Here is a 24,848-nt window from a genome sequence, read left to right as displayed (position 1 = left end):
TTCAAAAGCAAATGATACCATTACATTTACCTTGCAGTCTGACTGTGTGGAGTTGTCACAGGTGTACTGCAGGTGGACTCTGACATTTTAATGTCAAATCTGAATAGAGCACCAAAGGTTCGACCTTACATATTCACGGCCTCCTGGCCACTTCATACCGCTGTTGACATACATAACCCTTAGAGCCAACAAGAGTCAACGAGATGGTTTTACAAACACCAATTACACAAAGTATGAGTTGGGGTGCCCAAGCCTTCCAGGGCAGTGCCCTCTTATATCTCCTAGGCACTGGGAACTCAGAGGAGGGGTTACAGGAGGATGACTGCTTGAGTTTTACCTTGTGCAGGTTGCCCTGGCACTGAAGTCCCGGGATACCAACCAGGGCGGGTGCCCCAGCTTCCGGTCTGCCCGTTCAACATCCTTAGTTTATCATACATGCCGTCTGCGCCCATCTGTTGCTTTTCGCTAGCCAGGTTGCGAAGAACTCTGTTTATTGATGACACCTGCAAATCAAACCAAATGGTAGTGTCTCCGAAAGACACAGTCACCCCTTCTTAGGGCCCCCCATCTCAGTCCTCCCAAGTTTTAAAGAATGGCCCACCACACATGCAAAAGCTCCCAGCCACCCTGGGATACCCAGTGGATTTTTAGCTATTCGGTGGAAAGAATGACAGCTATCACTTTGTTCCCGGAAATAGAGCTGGATAAAGAGGCAGGAGCAGTCCTTCACCTCCTAGATATCACCAATGGCCAGATCACTGGGTTGCTTGGCTTTCAAAGGCTCTCCAATAAAAGATTTCAACTTAATTTAGAGATTTACTTTTGTTGCAGAGCAGAAATGGATGTATGCATGTTGCCTGAAAGAAGTTTCAGGCAGGTGCTTGGGGGCTGGGTGGAGGGATTAGAATCCGGTTTTCATTTTCATTTTCCTCCTCGATTCAAGTGCCTTTCCCAAGTTCCTTTAAACTCTAGTGTACGGTATACAAAGTGAACAACTCCCTACACTTGACTCCTATTTTCCCCATGGTCAAAAGGTCAAAGCACACCTCTTGCTATCCCCCAGGTACCATGGAGACCCGTACGAATCAGGAAAGGGAAGAGACAGCAAGACATTGGGAGGTAAAAGAGTGGAAGGAGAGAGAGAAAGAGGTGGCAGAGATAGGTCGACAGTGAGGAGCTTGGGGGCAAGGAAAGCAGATGTTCACCACGAACTTACACTGGGTATGTTATCGTTGGTACAGACCCCCTCGGATAATAATCTGTCTCGGATTTCCCAAGCAAAGATGGACGGGCACTCCCGTTTATACTGGGCTATTTTGCTTACAACTTCTGGAGTCGCTACTCTTGGCTTACTACCTCCGATTGCCCTGGGTCTGATGGAGCCAGTCTCGTAATACCTGCCCAGAATTTTACTCACACATCCGTTGGACACCTGCACAGGGGAAGTGGACAGAAAATCACATTATTAATAATTTCAAGACAAAAATAAAATTGTTTAAGTATGCATTAAACAATGACAAGCTTACGTTTTCATTGTCCAGCACTTGGACTTTTGCATCTGCATGGGTCTATAACACAAAAATATACCTTCAATGGTATGAGAACTTACTGTAGAGAGCTTTTTTTTCTTAAAATTACATTTGTAGCCCTAAAACTACAAATATAATGATACTTTCAAACACTTTGAATTATTTTAAAAAGCTTTTAAAACTATTTTCCTAAACTGTGTGAAGATGCATCAAAATGAGGTCAGGTTAAGTGTGTGTGTGTGTGTGTGTGTGTGTGTGTGTGTGTGCATGCGCAGATCTTGCTTCAAGTAGTATTATGTTGTAAAGAACAAAGGGAAAATAATTGCATTTTTTTTACCTTTTTCCCTTAAATTTTTGCCCAATTGAGCAAGTGTGAATTAGAGGAGTAAATAGCATTTGCCTTCTAAAATCCATATATATTCTTCATATGCATGAAAAATGCAAACAAATCTCTCAAAATCTGATGTTAGCGCGGGATGGGGAGAGGGGAACGAAATTATCCCAATTTATATAACTCGGCTCATTACAGTTTATACACTGTTACCATAATGAATGCCTTTACCAAATGAAGAGATATATTTTTTAATTCACACGCTTTTTCCTTAGGCAGATGAATTATCTTATGTAACTGACTGATTGAGGTTGAAAGAGACAGGGACCATGGTGGAAGGAGAGGGGAAAGCCGGGAGGTAGGGGAGTCGGTAGGGATGAAGCGGGTGAGGGTAGGGGTCCATAATTAGTAGCGTTTACAGTAAGAAATGAAGAGAGGACACTTTAAGTTGAGGGCTGTGGGGGCGGGAGGGAGTAGGGGGCGGCGAGTGGGGCAGCCACGGGAGGATCACCTGCAGAATTCGGGATATGTCGCACGGCCTGGCCCCGCTGTGAGCTAGTTCTACGATCTTCTGCCTGGTGGAGTCCGGCAGTGGCCGCCCGTTGACAAAGACACCACCAAGCTGATTCACTCCGCTGTGACCTGAGGAAAGGGGGAGGAGAGGAGAGCAAGAAGAGAAGGAGGAGAGGAGGAGGAGGAGGAGGAGGAGGAGGAGGAAGAAGAAGAAGAAGAAGAAGAAGAAGAAGAAGAAGAAGAAGAAGAAGAAGAAGAAGAAGAAGAAGAAGAAGAGCCACAATACAACCTCAGCTCCCTGCCAACCTGTGCAAACACAGCAATCAGGTCCTGATTTAAAATTAAAAAAAAAAAAAACCAACAACAGGACCATCAGCTATGCAGGGCATTGGGCAGCCCAGCCTCAAATACAGACTGACCCTGCCCACTGAGCTGCTGTCAGACTGGGTAAAATACACAGGAGCATATCCACCCAGTACCACCGTCACCTAACAGTTCCCTGAACCCACTGCCCCCTTCATAAGCACTCCAGACAACAGCTCTTAAAGTCTTCTCCCTAAACATCACCTTTGAGTGTCACCACAGAGTCCACACTGCAGTCTCGGCCCTGTTATAACTGCACTGCAAATCCCAAGTCTTGCACCGGACTGGGCAGAACGTCATAAATCTTTGTATCGTGATTTAACTCTGGCAGAGGCGCACCGCATATAGCTCTGTGTGTGTGTGTGTGTGTGTGTAATAAAGGACCCGAAAGACAAATTTGTAGCTAGCGAACCCCAGTCTGTGCCTCCACACCAGACACAGGATTGGAAGCCCCCATCCACACCGTGTTCTGCCTGCCCCAGTTGGGGAGCAAAGCCTGGAGTCTTCCCACCCGCCACCACTCGCTTCACTTCCACTGCTGAACTCTGCCCTCCCCCTCAGCCAAAGACACCAATGTTAACAGAAACCCAAAACAGAAAGAGAAAAGGACCACATCACAGTGTCACCCGTCCCTCCTTCAACTCTTCTCACAACCTCAGCCCATTGTCTTGTCTTAAAGACTAGGGCGAGGAAGGAGTGCCTCCCTGAATTATCCTTCTCTCGGAAACAACAGGCATACAAATAAAACCAGTCCCCTCTTGCCACTTTCTCAGACATCTCCAACCTGCAGCCCCGTTTCTAGACAGAAGCCCTCTCAGGAGAAGATGTGGTTCCCAGCTCCTCTCTTCTCTCCTCTCTTCTCCTCTCTTCCTCTTGGAGCCTCCTGATAAATTGACTCCAAGAGCCTGTGCTTCTTAGCAATAAATAAGCTCCAAATATAGAAGAGGGGGGAAAATATGATGAGCCTCTCTGACATTTGTCTTTAAAATAAAACTAGCTGCACGTCAAGTTTGAGCTTAATTTCTGGAAATAGGCGGAAGTCGCTCCGGATCATGCATGGAAGGCTAATTGAAAAGATCAGTCGGGGCGCTTGTGGCAGCCTTGTCACTTTGTGACAGTGCTCCGCTCCGGGAAATTGCATCGTCACGACAAACGGGACCGTGATAAAACGACCCTTTCCGTCCCTATTTGTAGATCACTCAGACGAGAATGAACTGCACTCGTCTCCCCTTCTAGGGGAGCTGCGTTTTCTGGGTAGCCCGAAGGCTTGGGGCTGGAGGGGGGATTACAGCTCACCGAGGGGGGGCGGGGCCTCAATTGGATGAGAAGTGACAGGCGTTTAGGGATCTGGGCTCCGGCCGGCCCGGGTCAGTGCAAGAGGGTACATTGCACATTGTAGGAGACAGGTCGCTTCTCCAACACAGCAAGGACTACCCTGAGCTTCCGGTTTCTCTTTAATTTTCTTCGTCGCCCACCTTGGTTTTCTAAGTCCTATTTACCATACATTTTATGGAGGCAACCCTTCTCAAAAAGGAAAGGCTGTCTCAGAGAAATCAAGAGAACCTTTCCAAGCAGAAGCCAGGGTAATTCCCAGTCTACAGATGCCAGAGCGTACAAGGCCTCTGATCGTAGATTTGTTTTTCCTCCTCTTTATTGCAAAAGTAACGTGACCAGTACCTCCACAGCTGCAGCCCACATGTGATGGTCCGAGAGACACTGGGCCAGGGCGCCTCTGCCAGCATCGAAATGGCAGTGAGGAAACATAGCTCTAAATTCCCCTTTAGAGGTTAAGCCTCAATCATTGTGTCCCTTCCCTAGGGACTGCTGGCGTTCTCGCCCAGTGGCGATGATTATGCGCCTAGAATTCGACCGCAAAGCTTCTAATAGGAAAACATATGGTGTCAATTTGGATGCTCTGTGCCTTGCGCACACTCGGGAACCAGCCACACAAAGCCTACAGGCCAACCCGCGACCCGTGTCCCTCTGGGCCTGCCAGCCAGGTCATGGTGGAGGGGCAAACGCTTGTGGCTGAGCGCCTCGGCCCACCTGAAAACCTAAGGCTAGAGTCAGAGCTCCATGGTATTCGCTTCACCAAGGAAAGTGCCTCGCGGCCAAGCCCTTGGATCTGACAGGTTCTGTACAAATACAGCTGCAAAGTCCCAAGCTTTGCTCCCTTTGCTGAGTTTAGGTCCCCCACCCCATCCTGTGGCATTAACGGGGCAGTTAGCTATTCCAGAACGTGAACCCAAGCTTCTGGGAACTCTCTTAAGCCAGTGCAGTTCCATAACTGCAGGTTTCTAGAAGACCTAGGCCTCTCTACATGCCCAAGCATAGCTGTATCCTTAAGCCTGTGTAGACTCCCTAACCCGGCCTAGTTCCACTGACTGTCAGGCTTGACTTTTTGGGCTTAATTCTGCCATATACCAGCAGCCATTGGCTAAGCAGAAAGGTTAGGGCCCAAAGGGTCTGGCCAAAGGCTAGAAGAGAGGTACAAAGGCCACGGAATCAAAGGTACAAGGATCAAGCAGGACCTACATACTAGCCGCACTTGCGAGGGCAATAGTTTCCAAATCCCTGACCAGCCTCCACTCTCTTCTCAGACCTAGGAAACCCTGCTTTCAATACGTTGTGCCCCCCCCCCGGTCCTCCCCACCTCGATACTGGCTATGGGTGCCCCACTCCGCTTTCCTTTTAGGCCTGTACCTAGGGTGGGGAAGGGAGGAGCTGGCCTGAGATTGACTGGGGAGGGAAGTCCCTCCCACACCCCTCGGGGTCGGAGATGTTCAGTCTTGGCCAAGCCCAAAGGGGCCTCCTTCTCTTCTCAGGAGAAGCCTTTGCCCCGCCCTGCTCAGCCCAGCCCCTCTCTCTGGGGTCAGAGCCCGGGCAGAGGCGGGGTGGGGGTATGAGTTACAGGATTTGGGGGGGATGGGGTTTCTCCACCACGGCTTCAAAAACTGACGAGTAGTTTCAAGAGTCCCAGCCTCTTCCCTTCTGGAGCACAGCAGAGCAACTGCCTGCCTGCCCGCCCTCGCCGGCTACTTGGCACTCACCGCGTATAGCCCGGATAAATTCCCCAGGCCTCCTCCCTCTCGCCCAGTGGCTTGGACTCCCCAGGGCTCAAGACTCTGTGTGCCTCCCTAACCCACAGGTCGGCATGCGTCCAGCCCAAGAGTCCAGCGAAAGACCCAAGACACTTACTGTTCTGCATGCTGGCGCTGGTTGGCGGCCTCCGGGTCCCACGGGGCTCGAATGCTGGGCTCTGTTAGTAAGAAAATTGGAGTTAATCCCGGGATTTGCACAGGTAGGCCTGCACTCCTACTGAAGAAGACCTGGTGCCTGCCTGAAGAATCCGCCTTTTCTTAGAAATTGAGCTACTCAACTGCTTGGAGCGATCTGAGGGTCATCTAGTCCTGCCCTCCTATGCATGCAAAATATACTTTATACTACGAATAAAATAATCTATCATTCACAGTCAGTTTCCCCAAATATTTTAGTTCTTAGCCTTTTAATCAGAACAATGACCACAGTTTTTTGGGGGGGCATTTGAACTATGTTTTTTTAAAAAAAAACTCTTTCAGGATTTGAAACCCCAAACAGCAACATAGAACTTGCCTGAAAATTGAGATGTATGTCCACTCTTGGAATAGAAGATCTCACACATCTGCTCACCCCTAGTTAAAGTCTTCTGCCTGAGACAAAACAGAGAGAAAGAATGGTATGTCAACTTGGCCCCAATACATAGGTTGACCGGTCGTCTGAGGCCCACTCTCAACCCATAGTGAATCCAGGGATAGCTTCTTCTGCTTGGAAACACTAAGGCATCACACTTGCAGTGGTCTCTCCTATAGCCACCAACACCCTTTGGAAAATGGTGCTTTGGCTAGGTTTGGAGGAATTGGGCAGTCTAGAGTTGTGGTCTGGCTTTGCAAAACTAACAAGCAACAGGGAAAACAGAAGAGGAGGGCTTAAATTCAAAAAGGCAAGATAGCAGTAGAAACCGAGCTGGGGAAGGAAGGCAACTAACCCATAAAGGGTGGAGGTGAAGGGAATCTTAAATTCTCGATGGTGCCTGAGGGCTGGCTTGCAGAAGAGGAGTCTGGGGAAGTGAGCCTCAGACCAGACTCCCTCCCTTCCTAAGGAATTTCAGCACCTCAATTGTCCCAAGATCCCCAGAATTAAGTTCTTTGGTTAGTTACTCTTTTATCCTTCACTCCCATACCCTACCCCCAAGGTCTTCTAGTCAGACCCCCACAACCAGTCTCTCAGCTCTTTCAGGACTTAGCAAGCCAACTTTTTACCCTAAACCTCATTTATTGTAATTAACTTTGCTTTTAGTGTTTAGCTCTTCCTCTCTTTTCCTGTACTGTGACACATGCTGTCTACCTCACTGCTTTAAAAACTACAAACAGGAGGGGGTGAACATGGTCTACAAAGTCTACAGACACCAAACAATGGCTTCTATTCCGTGGCTTTCCCCAAACCCCAAAGAGCAAAGCCAAGACTCTCAAACCAGCAACACCAGGTCCAAGCAAAGGAACCAACAACTCTCCAACTCACAAAGGGAAAAGAGGGACTCTTCTCACTGAAGTCCTGACTCACTATAGCATCCTCCAATGCTCCTAGTCCACCCGCCCTCCCTACCTTCCCTCAAAAAAGGGGGGGGGAGGGTTCTTGGAAGAGAGGTGGAAAAATAGTAAAGTAATTTCTCGTTATAAATATCTGGAGGTAATTGTGTTGCTGGTGTGAGTTGTTAGCGGCTGTAAAAAGATACAAGGGCACCGTGGGGAGCTCAATTGGAAAGGGAGAGTTACAATAAAGAGCCCATTCAAGAGGTTTGCCCAGGAAAAAAAGGGGGGGTTAAAATAATGAAATAGTCACAGCATCATTTTTGTTTTATTTTAAGAAATCATTCTTTTTCCTGTTTTGGACAGTGATGAGGATTAATTTTGTCACCCTACTAATAATTCCAAGAAACACATTTTTCTCTTCAAGACCTTTTATGAACTAACTTAAATAACTGAGAGGCAGCTTAAATCCATAAAAATAAGTTCAGGAGGGGGACTTTTTCTCAGTGTCTGATTATGACAGGACATAGCAGAGGGCTAGTTACTGGCAGTGGAGTTGGATCTCCTAAAGTCTCCCTGTCTCTAGTTCAGTTCCTGAATCCAAGATCATGTCATGAATGGAAATTCCACCCAGAACAAAATGTTCATCCTACCTACATATAGGACTCAAGTTGTAAAGGGTAGCAGGTGGATACAGATGGGGCAGAATTCTGCTTGGAACAGCAAAACTTCCTGATTGCCTCTCTAACCACATTTTACACAGCCTCATGTCCACATCCTGGCTGGGACCTCCACAATGCCATTTTAGAAAATTGTCTAGCTGGTCACTGAAAGAGCTAGCTGATTACTTTTCCAAGCAACAGTGAAGGTGATAGCATTTCAGGTTCCGGTTTTGCTCGGTTCCCACCCTCCTCTCCTCTAAGAAGCTATCTAATTACCTTAGTAATCGTTAACACTCAGTGCAAAAGCACCCTGGGAAGCAGGGCACACCCCGCACCCGGAAACAGTCATATTCTTAGAGAAGTTAGACCCCTTTACCTTGGTCCAAGTCCCCAGCCCACGCTAGGGCTTTGTATCACCTTGGAGGGGCCATAGACCTGCATCAGGAATGAAGACGTTTCCGGAAATCTCCAAGGCCACAAGGCCTTAGTCCACAAGTCCACCGGACCCCCGCCCTCCCTACTCCCTGACCCTAACACAAGCCAGAGCTCTCACACTATGCTGTTGTTTCAATTATTTAAATTTCAAAATCCATCCCCATATATCTTAGCTGAAGTGTTAGGAGAAATTTGGTTTCTCCCCTCATGATCCTCTCTTAGAAATTAGCAATTAAGATGACAACATTTACTCTCCAGGGCCAAATGATAACTATTCAATTGCTTTCAAACATAAGCAAAGATCACCGGCAACTCTTCTGTTAATGACAACAGCTACTCTTTCTCTCCGGTAAGATTGCTAGGCTTTCAAGCATTTTAACTTTCCATTTCATTTTTCTGCTCCTATCTCCTTTCAACCCTTCCCAAGTTCGAGTTTACTGTCCAAAATGGCTTAGAAGTGTGTGTGTGTGTGTGTGTGAGAGAGAGAGAGAGAGAGAGAGAGAGAGAGAGAGAGAGAGAGAGAGAGAGAGAGAGAGAGAGAGAGAGAGAGAGAGAGCGCTCACTTTGTTTTTAAACTTTCCAGAAAGCATCATTAATGAAAGGCCAGGTTTCTTAGCACTCGAAAAAGAAAGCATTTCCACTTGAAATTCAACTCCATTTCCCTCAATTACACTTGCTAAATTTCGAGGCTATTATGGCGCAGGGAGACTGAGGAAATCTGGCCCGGGAAAGAGGCAACAACTTTCTGAACTTTTAAAAGCCACTTTTGCTCCTGGGGTCTTAGAATCCAAAAGCTCTCGAATTACTCAGACTAATTAGCTGGGGGAGGACGTGATCCGACGAGAAGGAAAGCCAATGCTTTCATATAGTTTTTTTTTTCTTTAGGCCACACAAAGAAAAAAAATCAGTACACTCGAAAGGGAGGAGCAAACCACCTTTGCAGCTCGAAACTTGTTGAAATGGCAACACCGGTTACAGCTTAGTCAATGGAAGACATGGGAAAATACCCACCAAGAGCCGGAGGTGGGAGTCCACGGGGCAGGGAACACCCCAACTTTGGCAAGATAGAGTTGTGGGAAGCCGGGAGAGCCTAGGGTTTGTTTGTTTGCAAGTCCAAGCTCCGCGCTTGAGTGAGGGTGGAGGCGAGGGCCCTGGGGCTGGATGGGAGCTGGCAGTCCTTGGGATCGGCTCCGAACTCCCTCAGAGAGCGCATCCGACCACCTCGGCCTAGCGGCTTCCCTCATCGCTGTCGCTCGCTCCGGGTTTCCAGTGACCTCCAGCGAGCCGCTGCGGTGCCCATCGAGTCGGGTCCGGCTGCCGGCGGGCGCGATGACCCTTTGGCGCTGGAGTGTCGCGGGCAGTTCTGTGCCCGGGAGGATCTTGCACAAAGCCGGAGCGCGGGCTGGCGGGAGGCGGTACAGAGAGTCGGCTGGTTGCGCGCTCTCTGCGCCGCTGGCTCGGCCCCGGCTGGACAAAAGCATCGCCAGTGGCTGCTCTCCGCGGCCTGGGGCACGGCGGAGCCTCTTCGTCCTCTCCCGCTGACCGCGAGCTTTTGAAGGCGCTGCGGCGGAGAGCTGCGGCTTGCGGGGACGCCTGCAGCTTAGCTGCTCACCCAGAGCTCCAGCCGCACTTGCGCTGGTGCAGAGCCAGTCACCCGCCCGGAGCTCCGCGCCGGCCGCTGCGGCTCGCGGACCGTCACCCTCCGACGCGGGCTTTCGCTGGAAGTAGAAAGTTTGGGCTCCTGCGTGGAAACTTCTCCGGCCCAACTCTCTCGGCGTAGAGTGGGGGAGGGGACCGGCGAGAGGGGAGAAAAGAAGAGAGGGAGAGGAGAGGGAGAAACCTGCCTGGATATTGAAATGTAAAGAAATCGAGAAGAAAGAAGCGGACTCACCTTTAAGAGGCATCCTCTCTCTCGTCGTTGTCAAAACTCCTGTCAAGAGTTTTGTTTGGTTGGGCTTTTTTTTTTTTTTTTTTGGTTTTTGGTTTTTGTTGTTTTCCCCCCTGTTGTTGCTTAAAGACCACAACGGTTTGAAATGATGGTATTTTAAAAGAGTTGCTCGTGAGAGTTTTCTCCACGGACGCTGCTGGGTTGGTGTGTGAAAGCAATTCTCAGATCCCTGGGAAGAAGACAGAGATTGACAATAAAATGGGCTGTCAGCGGCTGGAGAGTGAGAGATAAAGAGTGTGGGTGAGGAAGTGGCTGCAGCCAGCACACCTATGCTGATTGGTGATGGCTCAAGTGTGTTAATGTGTGTGTGCCGGCGCCCGGCCTCGCCTCCACCGCTCCTCACTGGCCCATTAGCGAAGCCTGACCTCTGTCATCATCCTCCAGCAAAACACTTCCTCCTGCGCCTGAACCAGAGCGGGAAATGAGGCCGAGCCACGGTTCGCTTTTCAAACCCACTAATCACTCCGCAACATGCAAATGCACCGCTCGCTCCCACACAAAATATTGCTTTATGCAAAGCAGCGCCGGGGCCTCGCGCCAGCCGATTGGATGCTCCCTCTCCCTGCCTAGTGCAATTGGTCGGTTTGTTTGAATATGAATACACTTGTTTTCGGCTCTGCCGGTGGGTCCCGGCTTCTCTCTCTCTCCAGCGCTGGGCCCCCCCGCTCCCAGGCTCTGGTGCTCAGCGAGGTCTCCCGCTCCACGCGCTTCGGCAGCCAGCGCTGCGGCCGGCCGCGAACTTGATCAGTCTAATGGAGGCCTCTAGGCTGGAAGTCACGCTGCCCCGGTAACCCCGAGCTGGGCCAGGGGCTCCCAGCCGGTGGAGGTAGCAAGTTTTATCATCTCTCTACGAGGTCCTTTCTTGCCAGTGTACAGTGGCCTGCTGCTCCGCCCCGGTTCACCCTAGCCTCCTACCCCTAACCCATCCCGGCCTGTGCCCCAGGACACAAAGTACAGCGCCGGCGGCTCTCTAGCCCACCTGGCCTTTAGGAGCAAGAGAAAGGAGGCGGGAGTGTACCCGGATCCCAGCAGCCCCTCTCCAGCGATGGTGGCACAGCGATGCCTAGGCCTGAAGAAGGCCTCCAGGCCGAGAACTCAGCGAGGCCCGCGATCTCTCCGGGCCAGGCCTCCCAAGCCTGCTCATTTCCCCACCCCACTCCTGCACCCCTGGCCTTTTCTTCTCTCCTTTCTGCTTTCCGAAGCCGCCCTGCTCAGCGGACGCACAGCCCCAGGCTGGAGAGGCCCAAGTAAACACGCCACTTACTTTGTGTACAGAGGATTCTTGTGAAAAGCTCTGAAGAGTCCTCACCAAACACTCTCCAACTTCTCCCACGTGCCATTTGTTGACTAAGTGTGGCAGCTTTTCCAGGCCGTCGGAAGGAGGGGAAGATAAGGAGGGAGGGGAGGAAGTGGAAGCCTGGGTGGGGTTTGACCGATGTTGGGAGAGAGAGAGAGTCTGCGAGTGTGTGTCCCCGCTGGCTTTCTTGGTATGTCAACGTGTGTCGGTGTAAGGAACCGGTTATCTGTGTGTGGTGCCTATGTATCCCCGCCACCAAGACTCCCTTTCCTTGGGTCAGCTCAGTCCACGGAGGCAATGCCCCTTCAACTGTTGCCAGAAAACCGGCGAGGAAAGTAAGTAAATGGCTTTTCCCTTCTGACCACACACCAGAAGTCCATTTGTTGAATGCCGGACATTAGAATACACCTCAGTACACTCCAAAGACGTCCCTTGGAGACTGCAGTTTAGGTGACAGCGTAGCAGGCAGCTGCCTTGTCCCGCCGGAGCTTTCTCGCAATTCTTCGAGTTCTCGGAGCCGAGAAGTATACGGCCTGAGATCCGGAACACACTCAGAACCCAGCAAAGGGGACTGAGGTTGGAAACGCCGAAGCAAGGAGGCTGCAAGCCACTACCGAAGCGCTGGATTCTGTTGACTTAGGGAAAGAATCGAAAGTCAGTCTTCAGCCGTAGTGTGTTCACTCAGTTGATCTCCGGCAGGCCGTGCAGCCGAATCCCCTTGGGGGTTGGAAGCAGGTGGATACTGCAGGCTGCCTCAGGCTTGGTGTGAGCATCCTACCCAAGTCCCTGCCTGGGACCCAGCAGTACAGCACCAAGGCATCTTAGCAGAATTCTGAGGACAGAAAAGGCCTTTCTTTACTGGAGCCTGAGGTGGGTTCACACACCCCAGGTTGAGGATGGTGACTGGCTCGGCCCCTTCCAGAGGACCGAGGGCACTGGGTCGGAGCTGGGAGGAAACTCAGGCCAGAGTCTTAGAAGGTGGCGTCACTGCCGGGTACGTGGCCTCCAGGAAGAGATTTCGTAGGACCGCGACTTTCAGAGGATCCCAGGAAGTTCGGCCTGTAGTCTGGGTCCCTGATCAGAGGAGTCTTCATTCTCGTTTCTCCCTTTTACATCTCAAGCCAGCGTTAAGGACGCGTGATGAAAAGGGGGAGGGGATGTCCAGTGACTGTCCCAACTGGAGGCAGCGAATATCATTTTTACAACCTCTCAATTAGCAACCCAGGGATTAGCACCCTCTTAAGCTTTGCCTAAGAAAGAGGCAGCCATAATCTCGTTGCTATTTCCCCCCAGGGCACTGGCTCTTTCAATCAGCTCCTTCTCCCACCCACAACCCCCACCTCACCTCACAGAAAAGTTTTAACAACAACAACAACCAAAAAAAAAAAAATCAGAAGAGGCTAGGAGCCCGGAGTGAAAGCCGCTTACGTCATTAAGTGGGGATGGGGGCTCTGAGTGGGACTCTTGGAAACGGCACAAACAAGAAAAGAAAGGACTTGGCTGCTTCAAGTGTGTCAATATTTGGGGAGGGGAGCTCAGGAACAGAAACAGGCAGAGTTTCTGAAGTTTATAAAGAGAGGGCTAAGAACCAGGAACGCTCTCTCTGGGTTAGTCTCAAAGAGCACTGGGGCGCTGTTTTGTCTTTGGTGGATTCTCACTTCTGTTAAGTACCTGCTGTGGGGATGACCAGACCTGGAGGGAGCGGGGATAAAACCAGGGTGCAAGGCGTCCATAAAATTGAGACAACACTCAGGTCGCCATTTTAACCGCGGCTTCCAACACGTCGGAGGCCCATTCGCTTGTCCTTCGGCTGGCGAAGTTGCGCTTTAGTTAGGTTTTGTTTGTTTGTTTGTTTTTTCCTTCCCTTCTATCTTCCCCGCCTTTTACCACTGCTCCTTGCTACCCGTTCCTCCTCTCCACCCTCAAGCTCTCGCGGAGGGACCTCTTTTCTGCTGGCGGGAGAGTTTCCGCAGGGGCCGCGCCGTGGTTCCACCGAGTAGTCAAAAAGCAGTTGGTGTGGAGGGAGTGACGCTGGGAGTGGGCATCGCTGCTTGCCCGACCGCGTTCAGAACCTCTAGACATTATGGAGGCATAAGTGCGTCCTCGGAATCTCACTCCCAATAGTCCCTGTCATTTGCCTGTGCCCACCGCATCAGGTCTCCGTCCCGAGAGCGGCCCCTGGCGAGTCAAAGAAGTGCCCAGCTCGTGGGGGAGGGCGCTTTCGCCTCCCAGCTTCAGAACCACCAGTATCCCACTCCGTGATTCCTACACCCCCAAGCTCCGGTTTTTGACTGGTCCAAGCTCCTGTGGCGCTGGCATACTGGGAAGGGTGAAGATGCATTTCCTTGAAGGAGGAAAGTCTCTACAAACACCTGGGACACTTTTCAGTCCCCAAATGTGTCTCTTTCTGCAGACCCTGAAAGGTGGGTTCCTTGGATTGCTCGGCAGGCAAACAGGTTAAAGAGTCACAAAAAGCCAAGGCCTCCCACCCTAGTTACCGAGTTCCGGGCTTGAGGCTTTCTCTCTCTGCTTTCCCCAGCAACCAGCAGGAAAACCGTTCACAGGCTAACCTAGCCAAGCCCAGAACCGTACAGGACAGCCGGGAGCCGGCCCAGCGGCGCCTCCAAGCTGTGGCGGCGCTTAGCTGGAAAAAGTCACGGTACCCTCGCCTTTTCTCACCTCCAGCCAAATGGTTAGTGCATCTATGAGCTCTCCGGGTGCGGCCCTACCTTATTCATATTGGGCAGCACATCTCCTCCTTCACTTCCCTCCCCACTCACCCCCCAAATGCTTAAAACCAGTCTTGTTCAGATGGGTGTCCCAGCAAAGAGATTTCTTGCAGGCGGTTGTAAACTCCCAAGCCTGCCTTCGCCCGCGACTGTCTCAATGGAAACCAGGTTCCAAGTTCCTAACGCATAGGGAACTCTGAAATTTCATCGTTTTGGGATTTTTGCAGATAGGGTGTCTAGGAAAGTTTCTTTTCTAGTCCCCCAACTTGGGACATTCATTCAGGTTTCCTCTCCCTCTGCACTAAAGAGGCAAGAGTTCAGCTTTAAATGAAAGGCTAGCCACCTTAGTCCCCTCTCTCTAAAGAACACCTCAAACAGCTGCCTGATCTAAAGGCCTGGAACTGACTAGTACAGTTTGTTTTGTCCAGGAGCTAGAAACACACTGGGCCTGGAACTCTGGATTTTGAGAATGGGAAGGAGAGAGCAAACGTCAGGACTCCAGTAGCCGGGACCGAACTAAGTGCAATCTGAAGGACTTTTGAAACGACATTGATTGGGACAAGCTGTTCCCAACCCCAGTAAGAGTTAATCTGCCTGTTAATCAAGGCACTAAGGGCTCAATCTGAGTTTTATTAGCGACTGAAGAACAGAGGCAGTAGCAGGGGATCAAAAGCTGGGATCCCAGATATTTTGTCACGGCACACTCACTCCCCCTCCAAAATGTATTTTCAATTAGAGAACAATTTGGCGCTTTTCATCATTTCCTAACTTAGCCTCACAAATGGTGATTTAAAGCCTTACTAGCAGGAAAGGAAAAAAAACACCTTTGGGAACTGGCAGTTGGGGACAGAGCGATGGGGGATTAAGTGCTGGTTGCTTCGGGGACCGGGGTTCACTAGGGAGAGTGTGGGAACCCTGAGTTTAGGGCCCCCAAGTCAGCATTCCTCCCGAAAAGAAAAAGAATGAAAAGTGAAGCAAGAAATAATACCATCAATCCTAGTACCCATCCCTCTACTCTAGGTCTGCCTACCAGTTCGGGCGGGAGTAGGGTCTGGCCCAGGCGCCGCTGCCAGTGGACTGGAAAGTTCTCTTGCAGGGATACATATCTCCCTCCTCCTTTCCTCCCCTCTTCCCTTCCTCTCCCTTTTCCCAGAGAGAAGCTGGATCCTCTTTGGTTTTCCTTTCGAATTCTACAATAAATAAACTCCTGGGCACTGAAGAAATTTGAATACTAAGTCCTCCAATAATTCAAATGATACAAAGTCTGAGGGGAAAAAAGACACGCCAATCCGATTTGTCCTCTAATCAAGGAGGGTACCGGAGTGAGACCACAGCAGAGGAGGTCCCTGGTTCGCCTTGGGCGCGGGGAGAGTACTCTGGTCAGAGGTAATTATGTCACCGCGTTTTCTCGCCGTGACAGCAGAATAAACACAATCTCCAATAAACATCTCTAATGAGGGAGGAGGCCCGAGGATGGCTGGGTTTGATTTATGACTGGAGGAGAAGGTCCACTTCCTACTGCGAGACGGGCAACCTGCTCACCACTCAGCTCCGAGAAAAGGAACTCGCGGAGGAGAGGACCCCAGTTCAGGTAAGGTGCGCCGTCCGGTGATCACTTTGTCCGTGGCCTCGCTAGAAGGCAAGGCGCGCAGAGGGGACTCTCAGAGTTCTGCGTGAAAGCTAGACACCTGTCACAGGTGCTTGAGATCCGAGTGAGCTGTGAAAGTGCCTCCAGCAGGTCTAGAGAGAGGGCGCCAGGAGCATCAGTGGGAGTGGGAGAGATCCAGGCCAGGCCTGCCCTAAGGCTTCTTCAAACTTTCCCGTGGGGTGTTCCGGTGCCCCGACTAAGCCAGCCTGGGTGTATCATATAACTTAGGGTTTGGCTGTGAGATTTGCCAGCCGGGCGGAAACACTATTTAGGCTAAGTTTAGGGTAATCTCCTTTCTGACCCACTTTGGTAAAGTTACGGTCACCCGGAGCCAGAGCACTGCTGGCACCTCTCTCCAGGGCACTCAGCGGCCGCGATCCCCTGGAGCCCACCAGCTTCCCGCCGAGACAGAGAGCTCAGCCCAGGCAGGAGCCCGCTCCGGGTAACCCGAGCCCGCGTTCTAGCTCAGTGAGAATCGCTAATTATTAGGTCTTCCGAAGGGAAGCTCAAATCACACGCTGGGGCCTTCGCGCGCTGCCCAGCTCTGGAGGCCGCATTCTTTAGTCCTTTGCTCCTTTCGGGGGAAACGAACCCCAGTGTATCTGACTTCGTTATGGAACGCACATCTACACTTGGCAACCTTGGGGAAACTTTTGTCGCGCCTTGCCCGACCTTCCGCGGGATGCTTCCATGAACCCTGCGCGAGGCTTGGTGGCTTTTCCAAGCGTGAATGTCGCTAATTGCTACGGGGAAGGCGTGTTGCAAACTGCATGCCCACCGCCTGCTTTTCTTAGGATCTCAAGCGATTTCTTTAGACTGCAGTCACAGACGCCCCCCCCCCGCATCACCCCCAGCTCAGGGCCAGACAGGAAGTCCACTCTTGAGACTACAACATTTTGTTACTTGTATAAAAGAAGCATGCTTCGCAAAGACACCCCCATCCCACCCGCAGTAACTTCCCTTCCATCTTTGTAAGCCTTGTTTTAAAAGAAAAAAAAAATCAAGCCCGAGGCCACTTAGGGAGGGCTTTTGCAACCTGAGGACACCGGTTGCGGACAACAGAGAGGGGCGTCGCTACCAGCGCGGTGGGTCCCAGCTAGAACTAGGGCGGTTACCTGTGAGCCGAGGGCGGGGTGGCAGGTGAGCCTGGTGGCACAGGTTCCCACACTTCTCACAGCCTCTTCACGGGGGCAGTAGCAGATCCGACAGCCGGGTTCTACTCGAGGACCTGCCCCAGAGTTTAAATGTCAATGATAAGGAAAGAGGGTGCTCCGGCAGGCGCTAACTTTCCTTAATATCCACGCCACCGCTGTCCTCATTGGTTGCCGGGAGCGCGTGACGTCACGGCGGCCAGAGTTGGGTTCAGCTCTGCAGATTAGCTCTCCGGCCCGGCGGGAGCCTCCCTCTCTTCAGTCAGAGTCTGACTCGCTCCATCCCGTGAGTCTTCCGGGGTCTGGCCGGTAACTGCAGCCTGGCTCTGGCTTGTATTGTCCTCCTTTAGGCTCAGAGTCAAACCCCTCCCTCAGCTCCCAAGTAAACAGGTCCAGCCAAGGGCTCTGGCCCTCCAGCACTCGGATCCCACAGTCCCTGCCCTTAGGCCAGTGAGTTATCTAAGTGACCCTCTAGCCTGCCCCCTAGGTTCTCTAGGGAGTCACTTCATTAGAGGGATGAAGACCACGCTGTGTCGAAAGGGACTCTTGGCAAGTTCTTTTCGCGAGGAGATCCAATGATGACTCTACCTGGCTCTCGCCTCCACAGGTCACCAGCTGGGCACAGACTGAGGCTCCAGTAGTGGATGAGCAAACTCGGTCTCCAAAATGGGCCATATCTAAGCCTGTTGGTGTTTCCTTAGGGAAGCCCCAAAGCCAGCGTGCTCGGGCTTCCCTCGTCTGTGGGACTGAAAAGCTTCATTCATGTAGAAAATGTAGATGATGGTATTTATCTTAGACTTGAGGGTCAACTGTTGACTTTGTGGCCTAGAGGGACAAAAGTGGGGGTGTGGGAGATTGGGGGTTAAGATTCCTCTTCCTCGGCTGAGTGAAGGAAGAAATTGGGGCAAGATCAGCCGGATACTGATCCCATGGTCTTCACACTCTCTGTGGAAGTGAAGACAGATTAGATTTGCTAAACCTGTCTAGCTGGGAATAGATAGCTACAAAGACATCGACATCCCTGCTCTTTCGCCCTCAAGGGCTTCTCATCTTCCAGTCTCCGCCCTCTTCCTCTGCTTGCCTCTGGTTGGAAGTTTAGGAATGATTGGGATCCTGCCTGGAAGGGCGGGAAACTCTTGAGGAGGTGCTTGAAAAGGAAGGGATTGGGCACGGAATTGCCTTCAGGCAACTTCTGGAAGCCTGGAAGCCAGCCAGGGTGGACTGGGGTGTTGAGATCTTGAACGCCTGGAAGGTTCCAGGGCCAGAACCTGCGCTCCTCGGCCGGATGAGGGCGGTGAAGGGAGAGCGCCTTGTGCAGGTGGCACCAGGGAGCACGCGCTGGAAGTTCTTGCCCTGTCCTCCACCTGGACAGTGAGACTTTGTAACAGGCCCGTAGGCGATCTCCTTCAGAATTCAGAATTGGCCAGCTTTCAGCCAGTCCTCCTCTTCCTCCTCCTCCTTCTCCTCCTCCTCCTCCTCCTCCTCCTCCTCCTCCTCCTCCTCCTCCTCCTCCTCCTCCTCCTTTCTCTCTATACCTTGTTAAGCGCACTCCACCTGGAGGTCTGGCTATCTGGAAAAGGAGAAAAGGAGCATGCTGGAGAGGTTCCAATGGGAATATTCTTATTTACAAAAGTCTTCCAGTTTTCCTTTCTCCAGCTCAACTTGGTGGGTCAAGAACATCTACTCCCTTAGAGCCACTGTGGTGTGGGTCTGGATTCTAGGCTGGTCCAGTCAGCCCGCGAATCCGGATAGATTAGGAAGTGGAGTCGAAGCCTTTGCACTGCTTTCTTCACTGACTTGGCTTCTCGGGAAGCCCCTAGCTCCAAGTCAGGACCTGGTCCAGTCCTGTACTAATGTCTTGTGGTCCCTTCTATTCCACCACCTGCCTTGGGGTATGGGTGACCCATGGACGTTGGCCTTGAATAGGCCTTACCAGCTTCTCAGTGACTGCCCCAGGCTTTTCGCCCACCCCTTGTCCCGACCCGAGGCTGCTGGGAAGTCTGCTGGAGCTGGTTTGGAGCCATTAAGCTCAGGCGGATCCCTGCAACCCAGCAGGGTGCTCAAGAGCAAAGCTGGAAACGCCACAGACGTAGCGACCTTATCTAGCTGTCTGTCAATAAAGGGCGCTAGGGACCGGGTGTGAGCGTGAGTGGTGGAGGCGAGGCCAGACCTTGGCTGTCCTGAGTTCCGGGCCAACGCAGAAGCCGCTCTCCATTTGCCCCGGGCACACATTGAGTGCTGGGGAGAAGGAGTGGGCGTTGGGACCTCCACCCGGTAAGGGTGTACGCATAGCCACGAGTCGTAGTCTGGTTCTCCGGATAGCTGTCTACCTTACAGAACTCTGGAGACCTTACCAGAAGTCTGACCACTGGAGAGGGGTGATGTTGGAGCCTCTCCCTTGTGCCTTTGGCGACAGCTTGGTCCACTCCAAAGATTACCCAGCCTTTGGCCTATGGTCTTGCCTGTCTAGGACTGTGGCGTCTCCAGGCCGCACCGCCCGGGTGCGGGGGAGGGGTATTAAGGGTAGCCTAGCAGCGTGGCAGACACTGCAAAAGAGGCAGGCTTTAGGTGGGGTGGGTGAAAAAAGAATCTTTTTCTCCCAGTTTTCCCCTTGCCCCAGGCTAACCTAAATTGAAATTCTCCGACACTTGGGGAGATCCCAAGCTCTGTTTCTCCGCAGTGGCTTTGATTGCCAGTAGGCGGTGGACACAAGTCTGTGGAGTTTCCTAGGGCAGCTCTGGCCCACTCTCCCTGGGAGCACGGAACTTCTCTTCGGACTAGTGAAGGGGGTTGGAGGTAGAGTGGGATGACAAGCAGAGTGGAGGGTGGCAAGAGGGAGGGAGGGAAGAAGGAGAGAGAGAGAGAGAGAGAGAGAGAGAGAGAGAGAGAGAGAGAGAGAGAGAGAGAGAGAGAGGCAAGGAGGGAGGGAGGGGAGATAGAGAAGGTCTCTCTCTTTACTTGAGCACACAGACAGACAGACAGACAAATGCACAGAGACAGAGACAGAGACAGAGACAGAGAGAAGTCTCCTCATAGTCTTGAACAGCTAAGACTGTTTTTATCCCAGGTATACTTGGCTCACCCACCCCTCCAGTCCATCTCTGGCTCTCCATGAAAATAAAAGCATTTTCTGGTTTGGTAGAGCCCCATCTGCTGGATTTGGACGGCAGGATGGTCATTCTTCTTTTCATTTAAAATATTTCTTTAAAAAATTGAAAAATGTAAACAGCTTCTCCCGTCATTTAAATATTTCAGTTTTCCTTTACTAAGTCTGGTCCACAAATTCATCCTGTCAAGTTCTGTCTTTAAAGACTAGTATTCCAGGGTGGGTGGCTACCCCTAAGACGGTTTCATAAAGATCTCCCAGTACAAAAAGTAAAAGGGCAGAGAAATACCCACACATAATTGAAAAAATGCTGTCTACTTGCAGGTCATTTCAAATATCGATACAAACCAACCAAAGCCGAGGTCACTTAAGCAGTCAAATTAACTGGGCACTGCATGTTTCTCTCTCTTCTTACCCGTCCCTTCATACCTCCCCCTTAAACAGCAAACTTGTTCTAACAAGATTTTTATTTTAAATCAAAATGGGAGGAACATTTTGTGAATTCAAGCATCAAACAGGGGGATATTTAGCAAAGATAATATTTGCCACTTCTTTACCCTGGTCTAAAGGACTGCATAATGTCCCGATTATATGCTATTTTGTAGTTTCTGTGCTATTCAATTATTTTCATGCTCTCTTATGAAGAGATGCCTCACTTAGCTGCCTCAATGCTGTCTATTCTCCACGCAGTAAGAAGTTCTGCTGAACCTTTAAGAAAATCTTCAATTCTTCCCATTTTCTCCCCCTCCCCCCAGAAAACCTCTGCTGCCATCAATTCAAGAAGATTCCACTGTCTTTTTCCTTTTAAACATTTTCATATGAAGTCAGTTTGCCATACCATGTTTGATTTCTTTCTCTCCCTTGTCTGGGTGGAGATGGAGACATTAGCTGAATTCCCTGGGGGTGATTGGATGCAATTCTCTGAAAGTAGACAGGCACGTCCTGGATGTTAGAAATTCACTTTTTCTCAACCTGACAAGGCTGGCTTCGATCTACAATTGTATTTGAATGGGCAATGAGCGGAAAGATCTCTCATCATTAAGGCTGCTTCTACTTTAGCAAAATAAGGAGAGCCTTCATTTGCACACAGATTCTCATAAAAAGTTGAATTCCTGGCAACTCTTTAATAAAAAGGATGGCTTTGTAATTTAAACTGGAGGTGAAAAGAATGGAGATGGAGTGTTTCAAATGTATCCCTCCCTTCCCCCCAAAGGGCTATGTGATCAAGTTGACTTTTTTACTTTAAATCTTAAATAAGATGTGAGTTGTAACAAGAGGATTGGCACTTACTCTGTGACCCTTATAATTGGATTAAATATAGACTGAGACATACAAAAACACACCAAGATTGACACCTGCCAACTGGACTTCCTTATGATTGATTGTGATGCTTCGTGCTGGCAACAATAATGAAATAAATTGTACGGATAAAACAGCACATTTGTCATTTCCGTGCCATGAGTGAGGAAGTCAACGAGTTAGGCAAGCTGTTAGCTGACAGGCACAAGCAGGAGGCAAGCTAAAGAGATAAATAAGGATTCCAGGCATTGACAGGACAAATTATAACTTGTCACAACCTTTTTAAATTCAGAAGTTTTCAATTAACATATATATTGCTGTTACATATAAGATAAGGGGACACTGAGGTAAACACACGGGGATTACAGGAGATCCCCTCCCCCAGGCTCCCAAGACTTGGGCACAGGGACCTCTAGGAGGGCAACAGAGGGTCAGGACTGCAAGGCTGGCCTGTGGGGCATTGGATTGGATAATGAAGCTCAGATGTGGTGAGGCTTCTTCCACAGCTTAGACCCCCCCTCCCCCAGCCCCATAGATCCGACACTGTGTCCTCAAAGAAGCAGTGCTGCTAGGCAGGAAGGTTGCTTGGGCAAGACCTGCCTTCATTCTGTCCAGATCTGCAACACTGAACCCTGATATCTTCAAGTGTGGAGTTAGAGGTAGAAAATTGAGTATTCCCCCTTTCACTATCCAAATTCCTCTCTCTCTCTCTCCTCTACCTCTCTCTCTCTAATTCCCTCCCTCCCCTCTTTCTCTCTCTCCCCAGAAAATCAGAGGGGCTTTCAGCAGTGGCCATGGCCCTGGAGGCAGACCTAGGCCACTGGCCACTCCTTAGGTTTTGTCTTCTTGGATTCCCAGGCACCCCGCACTGGAGAAGACCACAGAACTGTTCTTTCTACTCAAGAACACCGGAGACTCCTGTTCGGCCATGTCCTTTTGGTCAGTTTCAATGGATATTGGTCCACTGGTGAGAGAGGAGCCAGCCCGCCTTCACTTTGGTTGATAACTAGAGGCCTCCACACATTGCTAAGTGACACTTTTGTGGTGCAAAGCTGCTTGGCTACATGTTAGGGGCAGCCGCGGGATTTCTGGTGACTGAGACCTAGGGACATGGTGAGACCTCTGTGTGTGAAGTTTGTCAAGTGTGGAGGGGGATTGTAAATTCCATTAATTATCCCTACCACGAAGGAGGCCGAGTTCTTAATTTTAAAACTCATCTCCACCCTAGTCTGGAGTACAAATTTTGTGATGTTTCTCTCAATTCAGGTCCCAGGTCCCTGCCCAACTCCAGCTACAATGAAAACTGCGGGAATTGAACTCCCCAGGTTTGAGGCTGCTGGGCAGAAAACTTCTAAAGACGAAGAGGGGGGTAACCGAGCAAGGCCTGGTGGAGGTTTGACAGAAGAGTTTCGGGGCCCAGGAAGACAGAGATCCAGTCTGGTGGGGTGTTTCTGAAGGTTGCAAGCCTGGGCTAAGTTGCAAGCCCAGCGGGAACCGAAAGAAAGGCCGGCACGTCTAACCGTCTCGCGTTTCCTCCGGGGCGCGCGGTCTTCTGCCTTGGCTGCGTCCCCGGCTCGCTTCGCTGAGAGGTGCTCCGGGCGCGTGCTCGGTTCTTGTTGGGGAGAGGGCCAGCCTTGCTCTGGAGGCCACAAAGCAAACTCTACCGGAACAAGTGTGCCATGACCAAACCCCAGAGCTAGTCTTAACCTTCTGGCGCCTGCACCAAATTAAACATCGCGAAGGCTCTGATTCCTTGCAAAGACGAAGCCCGGGAAGAAAGGGAGGAAGAAAAAGAGTTAGGTGGAATTAGTTGGAAGCTGCAGCATTCCCCAGCGACCGCAGCCATTAACATTATAATCTCAAACGCCATTTTTTTATGTAACACTATTGTTAGTAAATCAACTCCTCAGGTCCTCAGAGACGCTGACCCCTGGCAATGCAGTGAAAGTGTAATTATCTCTCTGAATCTTGGACAGATTTAAGAGATTACATTTCAACTAAATCTATATCAATGCTAATTCCCTTTCTCCCCCTCAGCCTGCAGGTGCTAGGCACCGGGAAATGGCATTGGGCCCCAGCAGAACGTCTCACAAAGAGGAAAGGGCTTGCTGCGTACAAGGCCAAAAGAAATGAAGCCCCACATAAAATTACACCTTTTTTTTTTAACTACAAAACCTGGTTCTTATATAGCAAAGTTAAACAAAGCAGTTATGCTAAATTAGCGTTACATAAAGGCGAGTTTAATGCTCGGTTACAGTCAACTGGTGTATCTCTGATGGCTAATTGTCTATCAAAATTAAAGAGAAAGGAACAAATGATTCGTTATAAGGTGTTAAAAGCCTCAACAAAAGGACATTTCACAAATATAATATCGGCAGCTCGGGAATTGCCCACAGGGTTGTTCAGGCCCCGGCCCTGCGCAGCTATGAGAAGTGAGGTGCGGGGTGCTATTTGCCTGGCAAGAGCTCATTTCCTCCCAAATGAGTATAATAAAAACCCAAGAGGCTGTATTAGTGTAAAGATCGGGATTAATCTTAATCCGTGAGATTGGACGAGGGCTGACAAGGACCCTTACACTGTCTGCCCAGGCTGGGATTGTAGAGCGCTTCTCCAGATCTCCTTCGTCCCCACTAAGACACCATATCCAACGTCCAGTGTCCAACGATGGGGACGGGAGGAACAAGCACCGGGTGAGAGAAAGAGGCTGCGCAGATCCGGCTCTTGCCGGCTTTCCCAGAACACTCAGAGTGCCTGGATCGCCGCACAGCCCAGCACGTGCTTTTCTGCTTGGCTGGCCTGGGGGCGCAGGCAGGCACTGCCAGCCCTCACCCTCACCTCCCACACCAGGTTGGGAAGGACACAGAGTACAACACGACCCCCTCCTTTTCCCAAGGCGTCACCAGATCCAGAACTTGAAGCATATTTGTTTCCAAAGTTAATTAAACCTGAAAGCAGCCAAAATGAGAGCGCCAGGTACACGGAGGCCGATTTTCCATCCGTGGACCGCGTCGGCACAGCCAGAAAAGCCACAAGGGCCAGCGTGGCTCGTTCCATCCAGAGAAATCTCTGGAAGAGACTAGGGAATAAAAGCTGAAAACAAATCATGCAACAAGAGTAACAAACGGTCTGGAAAATGGACCCACGGAACCGCAAGAATGTACTTCCTTTTTAAAAAAATCTTTAACAATTTGTGTCCTAAGGAAAATGTATTGAAGATAATTGAAATGATTACAATTCACTGCTGCCTGACTTTGAATATGAGCAGTCACGTA

The 24,848-nt window shown here is 50.6% G+C and overlaps 1 protein-coding gene across 9 annotated transcripts in view; it reads right to left on the bottom strand.

Moving 5' to 3' along the window:
- The window catches only part of Pax6 (paired box 6), a 28,138-nt gene extending 10,835 nt beyond the window's left edge, over positions 1–17,303 (bottom strand). Inside the window, exons 1-8 of one of the 9 annotated variants that reach the window (XM_013122229.3) lie at positions 17,136–17,303; positions 10,290–10,515; positions 6,349–6,425; positions 5,935–5,995; positions 2,372–2,502; positions 1,527–1,568; positions 1,217–1,432; positions 338–503 (exon numbers count right to left, since the gene is read on the bottom strand). In XM_013122229.3, the coding sequence (XP_012977683.1) occupies positions 338–503; positions 1,217–1,432; positions 1,527–1,568; positions 2,372–2,502; positions 5,935–5,944 (565 nt within the window). In that variant the 5' untranslated portion in view covers positions 5,945–5,995; positions 6,349–6,425; positions 10,290–10,515; positions 17,136–17,303. The other 8 variants (XM_013122240.3, XM_013122222.3, XM_013122217.3 and 5 more) reach the window with 8 other exon arrangements.
- Between the last annotated feature and the right edge of the window lie 7,545 nt (positions 17,304–24,848).

This window comes from Mesocricetus auratus, unplaced genomic scaffold (assembly GCF_017639785.1).
Source record: "Mesocricetus auratus isolate SY011 unplaced genomic scaffold, BCM_Maur_2.0 Super-Scaffold_100004, whole genome shotgun sequence".
NCBI lineage: Eukaryota > Metazoa > Chordata > Mammalia > Rodentia > Cricetidae > Mesocricetus > Mesocricetus auratus.
The sequence above is the reverse complement of the archived record's forward strand: the minus strand, read 5'-3'. Positions and strand labels throughout refer to the sequence as shown.